Genomic DNA, 18,722 nt, shown 5'->3' with positions numbered 1-18,722 from the left:
ACTAAGATACTATTCCGCGAAGCTCTTGAAACCCACCGAGCGCGAGGCGCGAGGGGACTGGACGGGGGTACCTTCCGGGGGGCTCTGGGGCCGGGGACTTCGACGAGGGGCGCACTAGGTAGAGCCCCCTCCGCCCCAGCAGCCAGAAGAGAGAGCGCCTCAACCAGGGAGGCGATATGACAACTTTGGATACTCGCCAATAACTGTGATGACTGATGGCGCAAAGTATGTGAATTTGATGGTAAGATTCGACTGTTGGAAATTATAGACGCGTTGTCCCCGGATACCCGATCTTGGAATGATGTAAAGTAATCTAATGATTCAACAGCAAGCTTTCGAAGGTTGGCGGTATGGTAGAGAGATACTCATGGAATTATGTAGTAGGGCTAATGGAGTGAGGATGGAGTGACTTGTGTTTGGGAAGAAAGGAGACATGGTGAACCCCTAAGCTATCTTACCCTACGAGAGATGCTGTCTAAGGGCCCTATGCGTTAATAACATCACGCTCTCGGAGATGCGATTTCCGTAGACATTAAAATCAACGCTTGTGAAAGATTTAATTGGATCTCAAATCGTGCCTCTACCATGAATGATGTCAGATCCCAATTAGGCAGCCTAAGACTATACTTTCTGCAAGTAGAGCTTCCTAGTATTACAATGCATAGAGACCGTTACATGAATCTTGGGGTTTCGACAATATATAATTAGGAGCACTACTTCCATCAGTGTCTGGTCCGTTGGAGATGTACCCACAACGGTTGATTCTCCCAGACGATGTAGCTCTTGGCCTTATCCCACTCCGCGGCACGGGGGTCTAGACGGATATCGAAGTGCTACAGCAATTTGCATAATATGAGACGCATTTCTGCGTAGGCGAGGCTAGTTAAGTTAGAAGATGTTGTAGGCGAAAAAATATAGAATATTATAGGGCAATGGCAATTCTTACTTGCGACCTATACACCCGCGTGGACCCATGAAAAATGTTTGCAGAGCTTCTCGGGTAAGTGTTGGCCGCAGACCACGGCGCCCCCTGCAGGGACTACTCGAGGTCCAATGGCCGGCGCAGGGGGATACATTCGCAGGCCTTCTTCAATTACTGCATTTAAATACGGCAGCTTGGCAACAGAAATGAAGGTGATCTCATGTTCAGAATTAAAAGAAGTGCGACTCTCCTTGGCAGGTTGTTTATAACAGTCAGGGTTCGTCTGAAGATAGAACTGGCACGCCGCTATCGCTGTGGTAGTGGTCTCACTGCCAGCCTGGATTATCGGCGCGGCATTTGTCTCGATCTCAGAGGGTTGCATTCCACGCTCTTCGTTGTAGGCTAAGATGTACGACATAAAGTCTGGCCGGGAGGTGGTGGTAGCCTGTCGTCGACTCACACGCTCCTGGCTGGGTTTATAATGCTCCAGGCGCTTTTGGATCAACCGCTTAGGCATGACAGCGCGGAGTATTCTTGCAAGAGTGAAATAGATCGAAAGGGCTCGGAGAAAGGCCCCTGTCTTGATACTATAGAACATGGTGGCCACCCAGGGATGATACTGTGAGTCATCCAAGCAGCCAAAGCGTTCACCAAAAGCCAGATCACCAATGATGTCAAATGTCAGGAAGTTAAGCCAATGTACTAAATCTAGGGGGTTACTCTCATTCTTCCTATCGGCATATTCTCCTAATTGGCGGATAAAGAGGTCGATATACCCAAGAATCAACTTCTCCTAATCGCGCAACGCTCGCTCCGAGAACGCATGAGCTAACAGCCGCTTCTGGCGTGAATGGTCCGCGTTACTGGCACTGATAAGGTTGGCAGCACCGCCGTTCGAGGGAGGAATGTAGAACTCGGGATCCTTGTCAAAGGAAGGAGCTCCGGAGTTGCGGTGCGAATATATATCCGTCCAGGCCTAGGTGTCACGGTAGGTCAACGCATTAGGACGGATGTGGACCACGTCTCCATATCGGTCATGCAATTCTTAGAGCTTAAAATGGATCTCTCCAGACAGTGACCACTTGATATAGGGGATATTAGATATCGCTGCCAGCTTGGGGCCAGGTAATTTGCTTAAGGGGTGGAAAAGGAGTCTCCACATAAGGCGCCATAATATTCCCGCGATGGCCTATAATACATCATGTATCCCGTCAGCATGATATACATGTTCATAAAATGTGAATAAGTAAAGGCTTACAAGGCAGAGAAGCGTACTCAGCAGCATATTGCTAACGGCGTCAGATGTTTGTACTAGATCTAGGCTGGTGGGATACATCTTTTCTGTTCCATGTTTGAGTAACCAATTTCGTGAAAAAAGTCTCTAGAAAATTTTCACCTCTATCTGACTCTTTAAAATGACATTGAACTTCCTATCTTCGTGGTTATTTGACTTTCAGCGGAAAAGCAACAAATGCGATATCTGAGAAGTGTGCGGTGATCTAAGTGAGACAGTCCGCGAGGGTACATTAATAAACAAATACTACTGTCAGACTAGGTGGCATTGAAAAGGGTCTATTTTCCGTCATATTCCCGATCACGTCTAGCATCCACGACCAACCTATGCCATACTATCTGTAGCCTTTCCGCTTAAGATATCCATCAGCTGAGCCCAGAACTCATCTGCCTTTGTACCGTCATACAATAGACCCGCCATGCCAACCTCCTCTGCTGCTAGGACATTTTCATTTTTGTCATCGATAAAAATTGCTTCCAACGCCGCCGTGCTAGTCTCTTTCAAAACGAGTTCATAGAAGCAACGATTTGGCTTCCGCATGCCGACATATCCTGACGCAAATATCGCGTCGAACAAGTCCCACTCATATTCCACAGATCGCAGTTGGTCAAAATGAATCCGTGGAATATTCGTCATCATGTAGATCGCGAGCCCACGATTCTTCAACTCATACAGCAACCGGGTCATTCTCGGGTTGGGCATCAAGCAACCTGTACTGTGGCGGAACATCCGGGCAATCTCCTTTTCTGAGATTCCATGTTCTTTGCCTAGCTGCTGGTAACACTGGGTGCTCATCATTCGGCTCTGTTTATAATCGAACCACATTTCTGAGTGGGTGATGGCTCGCAGGGTGTCGACGGGGAAATTGGAGTCGAGTTGGGGCTTCCATTGAAAGAAGACGTCACCGCACATTCTCACCAGGACTGACAGAGACACCTGGAGTTCCTAAGAGCGTACCTGGGAGTACCACAGCAGTAGTACAGTGGTGGTACACCGTGAAGACAACATGCTGGTAATAACAGTAGGACGCAGCGACGAAGGCAACACTCACCGTTAATAATCCAGTCAAGCGCGTACTGCTCAGTCTCACGACTGGATGATTGAACATAGGTCTGAGAACATACTAGGGTATCTATCCAGGGACGTATAGGACCAGGAAAGAGCCGGACCTTGTGTTTTCATAATGAGACAGGATAGATGAACACTGTAAACGCATGTCTCCTAGATGGAAATGGACGGGTGATGAGTTCCAGGCCCGCGCATCCCGGCTATTCAACAAGAACTTCGCGGTTGCCTTGGAGACTGGCTTGTGGAACTTTGCTAGGCACATTCATGAAGTGGAGGACACGACGGAGTTATCCAAGACGAAGTGGCATATATGCTAGGTGTCTTGTTGGAAGGCGGAATAGACACAACCTCCACTGTCTTCTGCAACGTCGTACTCGCATGCATCTCTCACCCCGATGCAACTCGAAAGGCGCAAGAGGAGCTTGACCGTGTAGTTGGCATGACACGACTCCCTTGCACCGACAACTTACCGCATCTTCACTATGTGAGGGCCTTCATTAACGAAGTCCTGCGCTGGCGTCCTTTGGTTCCAGAGGGCGTGCTCCGCTATACCTCTGATGAAGACCACTACCGAGGGTATCATATTAGAAAGGGTACGATTGTTATGTTCAATCACTGGTCAGCCCATTTCGACGAAGACCTGTACTCGAATGCCAAGGCATTTGAACCAGAGCGCTGGATTGAGAACCCTGACCTGCCACTTCAGCCTTTCGGTGTGGGCAGGAGAGCATGTCCAGGGCAACATCTCTCCCGTGCCTCGCTTAGTGCTATTATACCTCAAATGCTTTGGGCTTTCAATATTGAGCCTGGTCGTGTGGATGGTGTGCCGATTGATATTGATCTATCAAACCTAACTCAGACGGGGACGCTGCTCCGGCCAAGTCCGTTCAAGGCAATCTTCACACCTCGAGATGAGCACCACGCGACTCTGATAAAGCGTAAATCTGTCTCCCGGGATAGGGAAATCAGCGCTGTACTTGATCGCGTTGGGTCAGCAGTTGGCAATCTCTCCCGAAAGGAGGGTATGTCGAAGTAAGAACTTAAGCAGCAAACACCAGTCAGCTGGGGAATATTATATTAGAAGCTATTCAGCACTCGGTCGCCTAATCAACATACAGATAGCCTAGGACATTAAGCCCAGTTCCTCGTAGTTCATAGATTACATTTTCACAACCTACTTCAGATGTTTTTAAATTTAGAGTAAAGATACTACACGAAGTGTGGGTTGGGATAAATATATCTTGCAAAGATGATTTCATACTCGAAGTACATATGGTACCAAGAATGAATCATAAAACTGTCTAACCTCTCAATGCATGTTAATTACCGCGAATCAACTGGGATTCTCAACAAGATGAAAGCGGATTAAACACCGTGGTCAAAATAATACCGGCATATATCTTCCCGCTAATACCGGTGTAGAAATTTTGTCGATCGACAGACAGTCTTTAGTTGTGATCGCCTTTTTAGAGAGCTTTTCATAATATCAATCGCCGAAGCTTACAAATTTGCTTTAGTCGTAAAAGTATACAGTCGGTTGCAAAACGGAATATTGCAAACTATCACACACAGGCGACAGCTGATGCCTATAGCGATAGATAGCTTGGCCTACAACGTAGGCTCATTTCCGAAGTAGCTTAGCTCTGACTTGGGGTGATTACTCCCTAGGTGTAAATCGTGTATGAAGCAAACAATGTCATGTATCGTGAGCTTCGAAGCAAATGTGGAGCAAAACCGTCTCTTCCTTCTGTTGTGCCCCCGTCAGAAGCCTCTCTGTCCGCACCCTCGTCATTCATATTATTGTGCGATGTATCTGAATACTTCGTATTTCATGTATCCGCAGAACCGGCAAGCCTGATCTCAACGTGTAAAAGATTAGATGGTATCCTTGATCGGATCCTTTTCAGCACCTTCGATCTTTTTCAAAAATTCCGCTGCAGCCTTAGGATCATTGGGAAACAAGTTCTCAACAATCATTCGGCGAGGGGAACTACCAAGCCATTGGAAGAGAGAGAAATCCCGGAACCGATCCGCACGGAAGATTTCCAAAACCTCCAGCGGTTCATCGTCACTCAGGTTCTCAATGAAGTGACCCATATTCCGAGGCACGATCCCGACATCACCGGCCATATAGTTGAACGTTCTGGCGTTCCCTTCCGCGGCAAATATCGTGACTCGCGCGCGACCTTTCTTGAAATATGTCCATTCATCGGCGTTGGGGTGCCAGTGCATCTCGCGTAGTGCGCCCGGTGAGATCTCTAGATGGGCGACTGCTACTGTTTTGGAGACTGGGAAGTTGGAAGAGTCGGCAATGCGGACACGGCCGCCGCTGGTTTCGACGGGTTCTTGGGCGAGCAAGTGATGTGTGAATTGTGTCTTTGATTTCTTGAAGGTGCGTGGTTTTTCCTGGTCAATGCTTCCTGGGTTTGAGCCCTGGAATATGTACTTCTCGGATGTTGGGATGTTATCAAACTTTTCCGGGGATACCCGGAAATTCTCTGCTAGAACTGCCTTGGGGGTGTGAGCTGGAGACTGGGTTAGTATTGGTAAATCATAGGGCGAGACATAGCTAGCCAACATACCCAACCAATCACTCAAGAGGAAGGTGGACTCTTCCGAGAAGTTGCCATCATCGAAGATCAGAAGAAACTCCGTGCCATTTTCACCCAGACCCTGGAGCGAATGTGGATGTCCCGCGGGGAAATACCACAGATCTCCTGCCTCCAAGTCGTCCATGAAGGTGCCACCTTCTAAGTCCAGTGCAGTGACTCGTACTTTTCCAGCAAGTACAAATGCCCATTCAGCTTCCGTATGCCAATGAAGTTCGCGGATTACCCCTTGATCTAGACGCATGTTGACACCCGCGAGTTCACGGCTGGTAGGCAGCTCGCGGATAGTCGTTTGTCGCGTCCATCCACCTTCCTACACACGCATCTTAGATTAACGATGTATTATCCCATATTGAAAATGACCATACCTCAATCCGAATATGTGAATCTGCAAAACTCCATCGCATATTAGACATACTGCCATGGTCGGTACTTGGTGGACGAACAAGATCAGGGTTCTGGCGCTCGCGATCTCGATTTCGCGGTCCCATCATCGTTGTTCCATCTCCATTGCGGATCGGCAGTGGCTGTCGGTCATCTCCAATAGTATCGACCTTGTGATCATACGGGTCGCGATGTCCAGGAGAGAAAGGCGGGTGTCCAGAAATAGGCTGTTGACCGAACCACTCTGCGGGACGGCCGACTGGTACTTGGAGTAGGCCCCGTAGGTTGTTATCCGGGGCAGGGATAGCCCATGCAACCTGAAGGCATGCCAGGGTCAATAGGAAATGTGTAAGCTGCATGGTCTTTAAAATTGGTTACATAGAGAAAAATAGCTTCCGAGAAATATTTTTGAATTGAAAATGTTCTCATCGACGTCACGACATTGCCGGTCGCAGGTTGACTCTCTCATTTCATTGCGGAGCGCATTGTCGTGGACGCGGATAATCGCAAACGCGGGATGACGTTGTTATCAGAGATTTGAACTTCCTACGCGCTTTGAAAACAACTTCCCCCTTAATCCACCACACCATGTCCGAAACAGATGCCCTGCTGGGCAATGGCAGAGCCCATAAACCACCCCGGCTATCCCGGCTATCCAAACACCTGCGCAGCGAACTCGACCCTACGTACGGCGACCTGATCCTTCTCTTCTGCTATATCATCACTGGCCTACTCGACAGCTCAGCGGTCTTCATATGGGGCTCCTTTGTGAGCATGCAAACCGGCAACACGGTATATTTTGGACTGGGACTCGTCGGAACCGAAGATGATCGCTGGATCAAATCCGGAGTCTCCATCGCGGGGTTCTGTCTAGGCTCGCTGTGTTTCGCCACCTTCCACCGTGTCTTCCCGGCAAGACGCAGATGGGTACTATGTGCGTCGTTCCTGGCTCAAACCCTGTTTGTGTCCATTGCCGCTTTGATAGTTACCATATATCGACCGGCCCGCGATGCGCCCCTGAGTTGGTTGGTCCTCGTCCCGGTTGCGCTCGTGGCGTTCCAGAGTAGTGGGCAGGCCGTGACGAGTCGTGTTTTGAACTTTAGCGGCTTGACTAGTGTTGTTCTTACTAGTAATTATTGCGACTTGTTTTCACACCCTGATCTGCTCACGAGGAAGGTCGTCGGTCATGCTGAGGAGATGCGGCGGCTTGGCGCAGTCTTGTGCTTATTGCTCGGGGTCGTCTTGGGGGGTCTTTGGGCTCATAGCTCTGTCGGCATGATGGGAGCTTTGTGGACAGCAGCTATCTTGAAGTTATTGATTGTGGGCGCGTGGCTGGTCTGGAAAGGAAAGAGTGACGGGAATACGGAATGAGACTTGCAACGGAGCAAGATCACGGTGCTACATAAATTGTGGGTTTGTTTTGATGTATGGTAGATACCAAGGCTTTGCGTCGATATAGAAGATACTAAGATATACTCCATGTATCTCAGTTGTGTACCATTAGGTTCATTCCAACCACTGAGAAATTAGTGGATTCTATCATTTAAAAGTCAACTCTTCGGCGCCTATCATTACATCTAGAATGGTATAGCTGGATGCCATACCAATCCTGGGTTCCAAGGTCGAAGTGTTTGCGGCCAGATCCTGCAGTGTTGCCTATGATCTGAGAGCAGTTGGAGTATTGGAGCAGCTCTTTTAAGTGCAACAGGAAATATGAATCACCCGAACCACACAATGGAGGCATACTGGTTTTACCTTTGATGTCTACTTTTATTGGAAACTAACAGGCAATGACCATAACAGTGTGTTATCATTCATATCATAGTAATAAGTATGGGTGTCTGAGGTGCTTTTCTCATGTCCATGAAACATTTAAGCTGGTCCTGTGCCCTTTTTCATCCTCCTTTTTCTCTTTTTTTTTCCTTTTTTAATCACAGTGAAATGGGTGACAGATTGGACGCGTAGGACTCGCAGTAGAAAAGAACGGAAACAAAACAATCCAAGAAAGTCTGAGCCTGGACGACGTCGACGAGGATTAAGGCTGTGCACACTCACTTCTCCTCAACAACAGGGGGTTTCTTTCCTCTTCCTCTGACTGCACGAGATTTCTGAGAGGTAGCAGACTTCTTCTCTTGTTTCACCTTTTTCAAATCATAATCGACAATTTTGACATCCTTCTTTTCGCTTTCCTCCACATTCACAACAGCTTCGCCCGCGATTTGCTTCGTATCTCGCACCCTTCTTCCGGGCTCAACAACAGCGAGATCTTCTTCACCTGCCTCTGCATCCTTGCTCGTCTTGCGCATACTATGCTGGCCTCGTGTACCCTGTTACTTGCGATTCCAAGTACGGTAAGTAGAATTGAAGAGTTCGCTATACATGTACTCCATGTGTGTTGCAACACAGTTCTATTGTGAGCTACTGAATATTATCGCACCTCGGTATATTCGGCTCAATTTAAATGTAAAAGTGCAATTAAACCCTCTTTCTAAACATAGATAACTGAGTACTTGTGTGACTACCTAGTCTGAAGTTAGCTCAAATTATAAATATGATAGTTGATGAACCGCTGAGGCTCACAGTCCGCTGTGATCGATCTCCGTGGCATGACATTAATAATAAACAATGCTCCGCTTTGGTGAGTTATTATAACTGCGAATGGCATGTATCCACTCATATCCGTCTAGTTCCCTCACCGGCAGGCCGTCACAGCATTGGATATTATTTTTGAGATTATGCTGTCACTCTATCCCATAAGGGCAATCCTGCGACTACAGATGACACTAGGCAACAAATCTTTTGCAATTCTGGTGCTTAGTTGTCGAGTATAGTATGTTCAAGATCTCGTTCTAATTATCTTCCTGCATAACTAACAATGACCCGGTATGCTTGCAGCCTTATCCCCGTCGGGGCAATCCACCTTCATTACATGAGTCAACAAGTCAATTCGCCAGATCCAACGCTCGAAGGGACATTCGCTACCGTCGTGACAGAGCTCCACGTGGCACTCAGCGTTCTTGTACTGATAGCGCCATTAATTAAACCATTTGTCGCAGCCTACGTGGATGAGAACGGACTGGCCTATACCGACGACGCGTCAAAGTCACGGACCAATCATAAACCAACCCTTCACCCCGATCGATCGAGCGCGACATATCCGGGTTCGCGGATGAGTGATCCTTCGGCAAAGAATCGCATCATAAAGAGCATCTAAATCTCGGTGGATCGCGAGAATGTGGAGCTATTAGAGAGATGATGACGCCCTCAACGGGAGGCCCGGAATACATACCGAAATTGATTATATAACTAATCGGAAACTACAATGTTGCATTGTGCCCTTTATTCGCCGGCTGGATGACATGAATAATCATAGCATATTGTTATCATGCCTGATGGTCACTTGCCCCGTAGAGTGGGATCAACGCTCATTTCAGTATGGGTGACAACCAAATATATCCAATTCAGGTGCACTAGGTCCAACTTCGGATATAATCGGGCAATACCGCATCCAGAGGATGGGTAAGACTAAGTTCCAGAGGTATCCTAATTTACCAGGAGCAAATCATGGCACAAAAGGTGTGATCCCCATTCTGGCCAGGCCATCAGGTGGCGCAACCAAGCCTATAGTCAGCGTTGTTATTAGCTGGAACTATGGCGGTCTTTTGATAGGCTGGTTTCTAGCTATTGATGTTAGGGTGCTTTTTCCTGCCACGGTGAAGAAGTTCAACTTCTATTCGGCTTCCAACTCCGTATAGCTTTCCCCACACTATGACATCACCAATTTACATCGAGCTTGTCTAAAATTATTATTACATTCTATCACTTTCAGGCATTGTTTGATATTTATTCTCCCGTTGATAGTGATCGCGATCACTAGCTCACAACAGTGATCCCGGTCATTTTCCCAGGTGCCGTCCTCGATGGATGACATCGCAGATTCTCACCGTCATGCTGCCCCAAGTCCCGACAATGACAGATGGAGACACTCAGTAGAAAAGGAAGAAGATCATCGATCAGAAGAAGATGTGATTACTCATGTTGCCGACCCATTTGGAGATGAAGAAAATGCCGAAACGAAATATCGGACGTTAGAATGGTGGCAATGCGGCATGATCATGATCGCAGAAACTATCTCCTTGGGTATTCTGTCCCTTCCATCGGCTGTAGCAGTGCTAGGACTTGTCCCGTAATTCTCTACTCCTACCACCTAATGCCTAGTATCACAGTATGCTAACTACTTTCCAGTGCGCTCATTCTCATCGTCGGGCTTGGTATCGTCGCAACCTATACTGGATATGTGATCGGCCAATTCAAACTCCGATACCCGCAAGTACATAGTATGGGAGATGCTGGAGAGCTGCTTTTTCATCCCCTTGGCCTATCTCGCTTCGGTAGGGAGTTCATGGGAACGGCTCAGCTGTTCTTTCTGATCTTCGTCATGGGCAGTCATCTATTGACCTTTAGTGTCATGTTGGATACAGTCACAGATCATGGCACCTGCTCAATTGTATTTGGAGTAGTTGGTTTGATTGTCTCGTTCATATTCGCCTTGCCTCGAACTCTTCGCAAGGTCTCCTGGTTCTCGTTTGCGTGTATGTATATCTATACCTATTCTGCAACGAGCTCCTTGCTAAATATCACAGCTTTCGCAAGTATCATCGCCGCACTCTTGATTACGATGATCGCCATTGCTGTCCAGCGCCCGGGTGACGGCAAGGTAGACGCGACTACAACAGTCAGTCTTTCAAAGGGGTTCCTGGCCGTGACAAATATTGTGTTTGCTTATGGTAAGTACTATACTACTCAGCTAGCGAGACCTTGCAACTAACTTGGATCCAGCTGGTCATGTGGCTTTCTTTGGTTTTATTTCCGAGATGAAGACTCCAACGGACTATCCTAAGACCCTATACCTGCTCCAGATCACCGATACAAGTATGTATGTGATAGCCGCTGTTGTTATATATATATACGGTGGAAAGGATGTGAAATCACCCGCCCTGAGCTCGACAGATCCAATAACAGCAAAGATTGCATATGGAATTGCAATCCCTACGGTGCGAGATCTCTGACACGTGCTTCGACTTCAAATAAAATGTTCCTAACTTGAAATTTTAGATTGTCATAGCTGGTGTCATCAATGGGCATGTCGCATCTAAATATGTCTACGTCCGCCTCTTCAGGGGTACGGATCACATGCACAGGCGTACATTCTTCTCCGTCGGGTCCTGGGTTGCCATCACTCTGGTATTATGGGTGATAGCATGGATTATTTCAGAGGCAATCCCTGTGTTCAATACATTGCTGAGTCTGATCGTGAGTTTCGCAGAGAACTACAATTAAGACAGCTACTAATATGGATTCACTGAATAGACTTCCCTTTTCGCTAGCTGGTTTACCTGTGAGTGATATTCCGTCTACAACATGCCTTTCATATTGCTGACCTCAATACAAGATGGATTAAGTGGCATATTCTGGCTATTCTTGAACCGAGGCCTGTACGGGGCATCCTGGAAAAAGATGGTCCTGACTGCTATTAACCTGGTGATTGTCGCGATTGGTGCTTGCTTGGTATGTTAAATTTGTCCATTCTGGCCCATTTATCGGATCGCTAATTTTGACAAAGTGTGGCATGGGTCTCTGGGTGTCTGGCAAAGCGATTCACGATGATTCGAGTGGCGCCAGCTTTTCGTGTGCTGTCAAAAGTGGATAAAGTCCGAAGTCTTGGTGTACAAATTTTCATTTATGTGTATACAACTAATTGAACAGACATACTTTGGCTTTACTACATTCATATCAGTAATCCCAACATCAAAGAAAATTTTTGGATCATGCCGTCTATAGTTGAATCGGACCTGTTTCGAATACTTTGATATATATCTGGTTCTACACATTCTATACCTACGTTTCACACAACACCGATGTTGTTTTAATCGCGAGCTACCCTCATACGTACTCAGTTATGTGAACTTCCACTCGAAAATACGTAACGATGTCGTCGTTAATACCACCCATGACTTAGCCCATCGCCGATGGATGCCATGACGTTTTGCAAGATCACAAATCATCTGTTATTGTGGGAAATGCAGAAAACGAAATGGAGTTAAATAACATACTCCTACGGCGTAGATATCCTATGGTGCTTCTAACGCATGTATGAACAGACTCATAGAGACCTTCTACTCGATGCTCACCGCTGCTACACCACTAACGAACCGCCTTCGACCATTATCCTCCGTTGAATGCGAACCCGACTGTCTCCGCAATGGCCAGTAGAGAGGCCCAAACATCACTGTCCCGGCACAGCACCCTTCAATCTCCGCATGATTCCCCCAGTTTTCAGACCATGCTCGACGATGGTGACAGATACGACGTGGCCGATGTGTTAGAAAGCAACGGAGGAGCAAACAAACCCGATAAATCTCCAAATCGGAAAGACCTAATAATAGGTTGGGACGGCCCAGATGATCCGGTATGGCATCCCATCTTCTCCCCTTCAGTATGTACAGCTCCTCTAATATCATTCTAGGAAATGCCCCAGAACTTCCCGGCATGGAGGAAGTGGGTGATCACCGTGATGCTAGGACTGATGACAGTCTGCGTTACATTCGCATCTTCGGTCTTCAGCACAGCAACAAAACAGACAGCGAAGAAGTTCGGCGTCTCCACAGAAGTCATGGTATTAGGTGTCAGTTTGTTCGTTCTAGGCTTCGCATTTGGCCCTATCATCTTCGGTCCCCTGTCTGAGCTGTATGGCCGGAAGCGACCGATGTTTCTGGGGATGTTTGTCTTCGCGATCTTCCAGATCCCCGTCGCGGTAGCCCAGAATCTGCAGACTATCTTTATATGTCGCTTCCTAGGTGGGATCTTTGCCAGTGCACCTCTTGCCATTGTGAGTTTGTGGCAATTCTTCTACCTTACAGATTGACTCTCGCTCATTGGCATTTGTTTACAATTCAGGTATCCGGTATCTTGGCCGATATGTTCGAACCCGTAGAGCGAGGAATTGCAATGGCCATCTTCGCCGCGGCAACATTCATCGGCCCGGTAGCTGGGCCAGTCGTCGGCGGGTTCGTCACAATCTCCTACCTAGGCTGGCGCTGGACAGAGTATATCACCGCTATTTGGGCATTTGCCATCTCTGCCATCGGCGTCCTGGTAATCCCCGAGACGTTTGAGGACACGTTACTCACGAAGCGCGCTAGGAGACTCCGCACCAAGACCAAGAACTGGGCTTTACATGCAAAGGCAGAAGAGAAGGTGGTGAGACCTCGAGACATTGCGGTACGATATTTGTTGCGTCCGTTTCAGATGCTCGTGCAGGAACCCATTCTTCTGCTTATTACCCTTTACGTGGGTTTCATATATGGGTTTTTGTATACTTGTTTCGTCGCCTACCCGATTTCTTTCCAAGAAGAACGTGGCTGGGATGATGGAGTTGGGGCATTGCCGTTCGTCGCGATCATTTGCGGAGTCTTCTGTGCTTGTTTAATTATCATTGCGTTTTCATTGACGCGGTATCGGATGTTCATAAAACGAAATGGCCGAGTTCAGCCGGAGGAACGGTTGATTCCTATGATTATTGGCGGTGTCTTGTTGCCAGCGGGGATGTTTTGGTTTGGCTGGACCTCAAATCCTCACATCACTTGGGTTCCGCAGGCTGTATCGGGGGGTTTCTTAGGTTGTGGAGTGCTATTGATCTTCTTACAGGTATTGTCCCGATTGAAATAGCAAAGCCATTAAAAAGTATTGACCGTGATCTGCAGGGACTTAACTATCTCGTGGATGTGTATCCCATGTATGCCAACTCTGCGATGGCAGCAAACTCCTTCTTTCGTTCCTGGCTGGGGGCTGGATTTCCTATGTTCGCATCGCCGATGGTGTGTTTTGTCTCTTTGCTAGCAGTAAGAATTGGGCTGACTGCAATAGTTCCACAATCTAGGCGTCCCTTGGGCGATGACTTTGCTCGGCTGTCTTACCGCCGCATTGTTCCCTGTCCCAATTGTGTTTTTCATATATGGGCCGAAGATACGGTCATGGAGTAGGTTTACTGTGAAGGAAGAATGAAAGCCAAGCTGTGAGATATTTAGGGCCCATGGAGTAGAGGTCAAGTGGAATCAGGTTATAATTTCATCCGATATATTTTTACATTTTGATTTGTGTGACTTTGACCACTATAGTACGTTGGTATAGACTTAAAATTCTTATTTCACAATATCTTATGGCTATAGACCGAGTCCCTCCTTTCTAGACCCGGAGGCGGGGAGTAATCCCTCAATCTCTTTACAATTACGATGACCACGACTTCAAACATCCATCAAAGACAAATATGCATGACACGCACTTCGTGTTATCGTGACCCGAGGCACAAATAGTTGCAGAAATCTCCATCGGCCAGGTCCGATGTGGAGCATACCGTCGCGTATAAAAGCGAGACATGCATACTGCAAGCTCTGGCCAATCCGCTGATGGAGAGTACATCTTACCCCGGCTTTAAACCAAGGCCCAAGGGTTCAACCAAGCTTCCTGGGGTAACTTATGCAATCTGAATCGTCCATCATCCCGTCCCACGATGAAGGAATCTGGGGAAACCAAGACTTTTACCTAATAAAATCCTGCCATTTGATCGCTCTCGAGCACTTTTGCTCCACTCATCGTGAAGAGTTAGTCGCCAATGGGATCTGCGCTTCATCGCTCCGGGGTACGCCGCCCCACGTACGCCTCGGTTCCACTATCAAGATCGTCCGGTAAGCGGCGTTCGCCGTCCAACACTCAGATGGGTGTATATATCATGTTTATATCCAACCTCATATCGGTTTATTGGCGGGGCAATTGGTGTGGCATGAGTTCCGAGCTCTAGATCTTGAATTCGTCTCTTTTCGATATCGATATTGCACCATGGCGCCGTATTTTGGCCTTCGTGGGCCGTCGCTGAATAGGGCTATCATGTGGTTGGTTGTCTGTCCAGCCTTTGTGACTTATGGATACAATCAAGGCGTTATGGGGGGTCTGTTGACCCTCGAATCCTTCGTGGAGACCTTCCCACAAATGAACACTCTCACTGCAACCGAGGCAGAGAAGACGTACAACTCGACTATTCAAGGTAAGCCCAATCACCATACCCGGGTAGAGATCAATCACAAACGATTGGTGTCTCCACCGCTTGGCTCATTTCTCATGTAATATTCCTGCAGGCACGGTAGTCGCACTGTACACCGTCGGTGGAATATTTGGCTCGCTATCATGCATTCAATTTGGTGACAGGCTCGGCCGCCGGAAGGTCATCCTGTTCACATCCTTCATCTCGATGATTGGCGCTATCTTGATGGCAACATCCTTCTCCCTTCCACAATTCATCGTCGCACGACTTATCCTCGGATATGGTACCGGCGGGTACGTCGCTACAGTACCCGTCTGGCAGGCCGAGATTTCCAAGCCCGACAAACGTGGCGCGCATGTAGTAACCGACGGTATCTTCATCGGCGCTGGTATCGCCTTCTCTCTTTGGGTGGACTTTGGGTTCTTCTTCGTTAAGACGAACTCGGTTTCCTGGCGTTTCCCTTTGGTCTTCCAGGTTGTCCTTTCGCTTATGGTCATGGCCTTTGTGATGCTCTTCCCCGAATCGCCCCGGTGGCTGGTAAAAAGAGGTCGCACCGAAGAGGCGCGGGAGATTATGGCAGTGCTAGATGACGTTGATCCTCAGTCGGAACAAATCACCCTCGAGATCCGTGATATCGAGACCTCACTGGCACTTTCCGGAACGGGCTCGTGGAAAGATATGCTCACGATGGGCGAGCAGCGACTGTTCCACCGCACTGTTCTCGCCTGTATGGGTCAGATGTTCCAGCAAATGTGTGGAATCAATCTAATCACCATCTATGCGACGACCATCTTCGAACAATATCTGAAGCTCGATCCCATCCAGTCTCGTATCCTCGCTGCTGCTATGTGCCTATCACAGCCGCTGGGCGGCCTACTGGCCTACTTCACAATCGACCGTCTCGGTCGTCGCGTGCTTATGCTGTGGAGTGCTGCCGGGATGGCAGTCTCGATGGCTATTCTAGCTGGCACCACTTCCGTCCACGATAATACAGGCAGCTTGGTCTGCGCTGTGGTGTTCCTTTTCGTCTTTGTGTTCATCTTCACAGTCGGTTACTCCGGCTTGACATTCCTATACGCCACCGAGGTAGCTCCTCTCCAGTGCCGAGCATCTATCAACGCCGTCTCCGCTGCAGCTGTCTGGACGTTCAACTTCCTCCTCGCTGAGGTGACGCCCATTGGCTTCGCTACCATCGACTGGCAATATTATATTATCTTCGCCGTGCTGAACGCCGCTATCGTGCCGACTGTCTACTTCCTCTTCCCGGAGACTAATGGACGCACCCTCGAGGAGATCGATGAGATCTTCTTGCAGTCGCGCAGTATCTTCGATCCGCCTCGCATTGCCCGCTCGCTTCCCCGCATGCACGTTGCCGAGGCGCACGGCATCGATGCCAAGGAGGTTGGAAGTGGTGATGATGCCATGGCTGAAAAGCCCAAGGTGTAAACGATTAATGAAGTTATGAATTGATGGTCCTGCTGGTTTATCGGGATATGTAAATAGGATTCCCGACCGTGTCCTTTGAGCGAGCGGTCATTTTGGAGTTATGAAATGAAGCCATACAAAAATGGTTAGCCGCTTATGCCTTGTGATGTCTGTTCAATGGTCTTTGCGGCGGTCTTCTCAGATATTCTCTTCGGGTGTCGTATTTTTAAGATATTCTCCAAAGGCTTAATTTGTGAAAACGACTTTTCTCATAACCTGGGATTTTGGCAGCTTATTATTTTTATTCTTCTATTGATATTGTGGGGTAAATGAGTAGATTGGCCCTGGCATCTCGGTCCGATGCGACCGGCGTCTCACTCATACTTAGCACCGTTTCAGGCTATGCTGCAGAGTTTCATCGTAAGCATCCTTATTTCCGTGATTAATTTGGAGAGGCGCTTGTCGATCACTTGCGGGAAGTCAATTGCGCCAATCCGGGGTACGATGTTGAAGAAAATGCAGACAACGCACGCGGACCGTGATGTTTACTCTGTTTGTAGCGGGGTTACCACGAACTAGGCGCTTTTGATAGTGGCTGACGTGATATCCAAAGGAAACATCGCCGATTGTCGATGGGTTACTTCAAACAACCCGTGGTTTCATAGGTTCCATAGTCTCCGTGTTATATCCGGCGTGTCTTGCCTGGGGTATGGGTATATAACAGCCTTCGCAATGGAGTCATCCTGAGTTAGAACCAACCCAATCACACTTCTGAATCACCGAGTATAACGCATACTACAACCACCTGACCAAAATGCGATCTCTTGCATGGCTCGTCTCCCTCCCCATTGTGGCTGAAGCCGGTGAGGTCCTGTGGAGCGGGTTATTCGACGCATCAGCAACTGTTGCTGACTTTGACGAATGTAAGGGAGTCTCGAGAGGTACTGTTGATCCAGGCTAACACACAAGAAGGGTCATGGTCTAACCAAGTCGGCGCCTGGCAGTGGTATATTCACGGGTCTGCACCCACAGAAGAGTACCTAGGTCTCTCACCTGACCACAAGAATCCGGCCGGTACCAGCGATGAACAGGGAATTCGGATCACAATTGTAGGTCATATCCGAAGCTCAAGTGGACTAGAAGCTCATAACAGTCAGGATGGAACGTCGTTCTGGAATGGACAAACCATGGAACGATCCGAGATCATTCCCCAAACCAAGGCAAATCTGGGTAGCGGGCATCTGTTCTATCATTTCTCCCTGAAGACAGAAGAGACGAATGCCCCGAATCCAGGCTTCGAGCACCAGATCGGGTTCTTCGAGGTATCATTCCCCCGTTCCAGAGCATCAAAGAAATCAACAGCTAACAAGTATGTCCACCAGAGTCATTTCACAGAGCTTAAATACGGCGCCATGAGCGGCACTTCGGGCGATGACAACACCCTCCGCTGGTGCGTCGGTGGAGTCTCGCACTGGGAAACTGATTTGGAAGCAGGAACGTGGTACAACTTCGCCTACGACATTGATTTCGACGCGAAGACGGTTGGATTGTGGGCGTCAAATGGGGCCGATGACCTGACAGAAGTTGTGCCCGCTGTCAGCGCGTCGACTTCGACTAACTCCGCGGATTGGCATGTCGGCGAGTTGCGGCTCGATAATGGGGGCTCGGATGCGGCTGCGGAGGATTGGTTTTGGTCTGGCATCTTTGTGGAGAAGGCTCCGATCACGGCTGGTATTGCGGGTCCTGCGTGAGACATCAATTCAAGTGTTCATAATGCGATCTGTGTTTATTTGATGGGATCAGCCGAATGGAAGACAAATACATTGCAAACACAACAAACCTGTCAAATCCACTTTTGTCTGGATCCCCCCATGACGTCATACATTAAACAGGCGATTACAGAAATAGAAAGTCCAAAAATGA

The 18,722-nt window shown here is 48.2% G+C and overlaps 11 protein-coding genes across 11 annotated transcripts; 7 read left to right on the top strand and 4 right to left on the bottom strand.

The window, feature by feature from the left end:
* Nucleotides 1–953: 953 nt before the first annotated feature.
* On the bottom strand, nt 954–1,520 carry N7517_003637 (uncharacterized protein; the record flags this gene model as incomplete). Its single annotated transcript, XM_056721367.1, has 1 exon — nt 954–1,520. One exon carries the CDS (start codon nt 1,518–1,520, stop codon nt 954–956), a length of 567 nt encoding a protein of 188 aa, XP_056577617.1.
* A 1,020-nt stretch (nt 1,521–2,540) lies between these two features.
* N7517_003636 (uncharacterized protein) lies at nt 2,541–3,128 on the bottom strand (the record flags this gene model as incomplete). Its single annotated transcript, XM_056721366.1, has 1 exon — nt 2,541–3,128. The coding sequence occupies one exon, from the start codon at nt 3,126–3,128 to the stop codon at nt 2,541–2,543; it is 588 nt and encodes a 195-aa protein (XP_056577616.1).
* A 466-nt stretch (nt 3,129–3,594) lies between these two features.
* N7517_003635 (uncharacterized protein) lies at nt 3,595–4,320 on the top strand (the record flags this gene model as incomplete). The annotated part of the gene is made up of 1 exon (XM_056721365.1): nt 3,595–4,320. The coding sequence occupies one exon, from the start codon at nt 3,595–3,597 to the stop codon at nt 4,318–4,320; it is 726 nt and encodes a 241-aa protein (XP_056577615.1).
* An 839-nt stretch (nt 4,321–5,159) lies between these two features.
* N7517_003634 (uncharacterized protein) lies at nt 5,160–6,636 on the bottom strand (the record flags this gene model as incomplete). The annotated part of the gene is made up of 3 exons (XM_056721364.1): nt 5,160–5,809; nt 5,867–6,206; nt 6,262–6,636. 3 exons carry the CDS (start codon nt 6,634–6,636, stop codon nt 5,160–5,162), a joined length of 1,365 nt encoding a protein of 454 aa, XP_056577614.1.
* A 229-nt stretch (nt 6,637–6,865) lies between these two features.
* N7517_003633 (YoaK family protein) lies at nt 6,866–7,648 on the top strand (the record flags this gene model as incomplete). The annotated part of the gene is made up of 1 exon (XM_056721363.1): nt 6,866–7,648. The coding sequence occupies one exon, from the start codon at nt 6,866–6,868 to the stop codon at nt 7,646–7,648; it is 783 nt and encodes a 260-aa protein (XP_056577613.1).
* Nucleotides 7,649–8,328: 680 nt separating this feature from the next.
* N7517_003632 (uncharacterized protein) lies at nt 8,329–8,583 on the bottom strand (the record flags this gene model as incomplete). Its single annotated transcript, XM_056721362.1, has 1 exon — nt 8,329–8,583. One exon carries the CDS (start codon nt 8,581–8,583, stop codon nt 8,329–8,331), a length of 255 nt encoding a protein of 84 aa, XP_056577612.1.
* A 569-nt stretch (nt 8,584–9,152) lies between these two features.
* Nucleotides 9,153–9,491, top strand: N7517_003631 (uncharacterized protein; the record flags this gene model as incomplete). The annotated part of the gene is made up of 1 exon (XM_056721361.1): nt 9,153–9,491. The coding sequence occupies one exon, from the start codon at nt 9,153–9,155 to the stop codon at nt 9,489–9,491; it is 339 nt and encodes a 112-aa protein (XP_056577611.1).
* A 706-nt stretch (nt 9,492–10,197) lies between these two features.
* Nucleotides 10,198–11,987, top strand: N7517_003630 (Major facilitator superfamily domain general substrate transporter; the record flags this gene model as incomplete). Its single annotated transcript, XM_056721360.1, has 8 exons — nt 10,198–10,463; nt 10,523–10,869; nt 10,921–11,064; nt 11,117–11,331; nt 11,393–11,590; nt 11,648–11,675; nt 11,730–11,845; nt 11,901–11,987. The coding sequence occupies 8 exons, from the start codon at nt 10,198–10,200 to the stop codon at nt 11,985–11,987; spliced, it is 1,401 nt and encodes a 466-aa protein (XP_056577610.1).
* A 552-nt stretch (nt 11,988–12,539) lies between these two features.
* On the top strand, nt 12,540–14,341 carry N7517_003629 (MFS transporter; the record flags this gene model as incomplete). Its single annotated transcript, XM_056721359.1, has 5 exons — nt 12,540–12,746; nt 12,804–13,166; nt 13,235–13,984; nt 14,041–14,154; nt 14,204–14,341. The coding sequence occupies 5 exons, from the start codon at nt 12,540–12,542 to the stop codon at nt 14,339–14,341; spliced, it is 1,572 nt and encodes a 523-aa protein (XP_056577609.1).
* An 831-nt stretch (nt 14,342–15,172) lies between these two features.
* On the top strand, nt 15,173–16,820 carry N7517_003628 (putative MFS sugar transporter; the record flags this gene model as incomplete). The annotated part of the gene is made up of 2 exons (XM_056721358.1): nt 15,173–15,377; nt 15,469–16,820. The coding sequence occupies 2 exons, from the start codon at nt 15,173–15,175 to the stop codon at nt 16,818–16,820; spliced, it is 1,557 nt and encodes a 518-aa protein (XP_056577608.1).
* A 793-nt stretch (nt 16,821–17,613) lies between these two features.
* On the top strand, nt 17,614–18,550 carry N7517_003627 (uncharacterized protein; the record flags this gene model as incomplete). Its single annotated transcript, XM_056721357.1, has 2 exons — nt 17,614–17,722; nt 17,772–18,550. 2 exons carry the CDS (start codon nt 17,614–17,616, stop codon nt 18,548–18,550), a joined length of 888 nt encoding a protein of 295 aa, XP_056577607.1.
* Nucleotides 18,551–18,722: the final 172 nt, after the last annotated feature.

This window comes from Penicillium concentricum, assembly GCF_028827145.1.
Source record: "Penicillium concentricum strain IBT 3081 chromosome Unknown utg000002l_segment0_segment0, whole genome shotgun sequence".
NCBI lineage: Eukaryota > Fungi > Ascomycota > Eurotiomycetes > Eurotiales > Aspergillaceae > Penicillium > Penicillium concentricum.
This window is presented reverse-complemented; position numbering and strand designations above follow the sequence as displayed.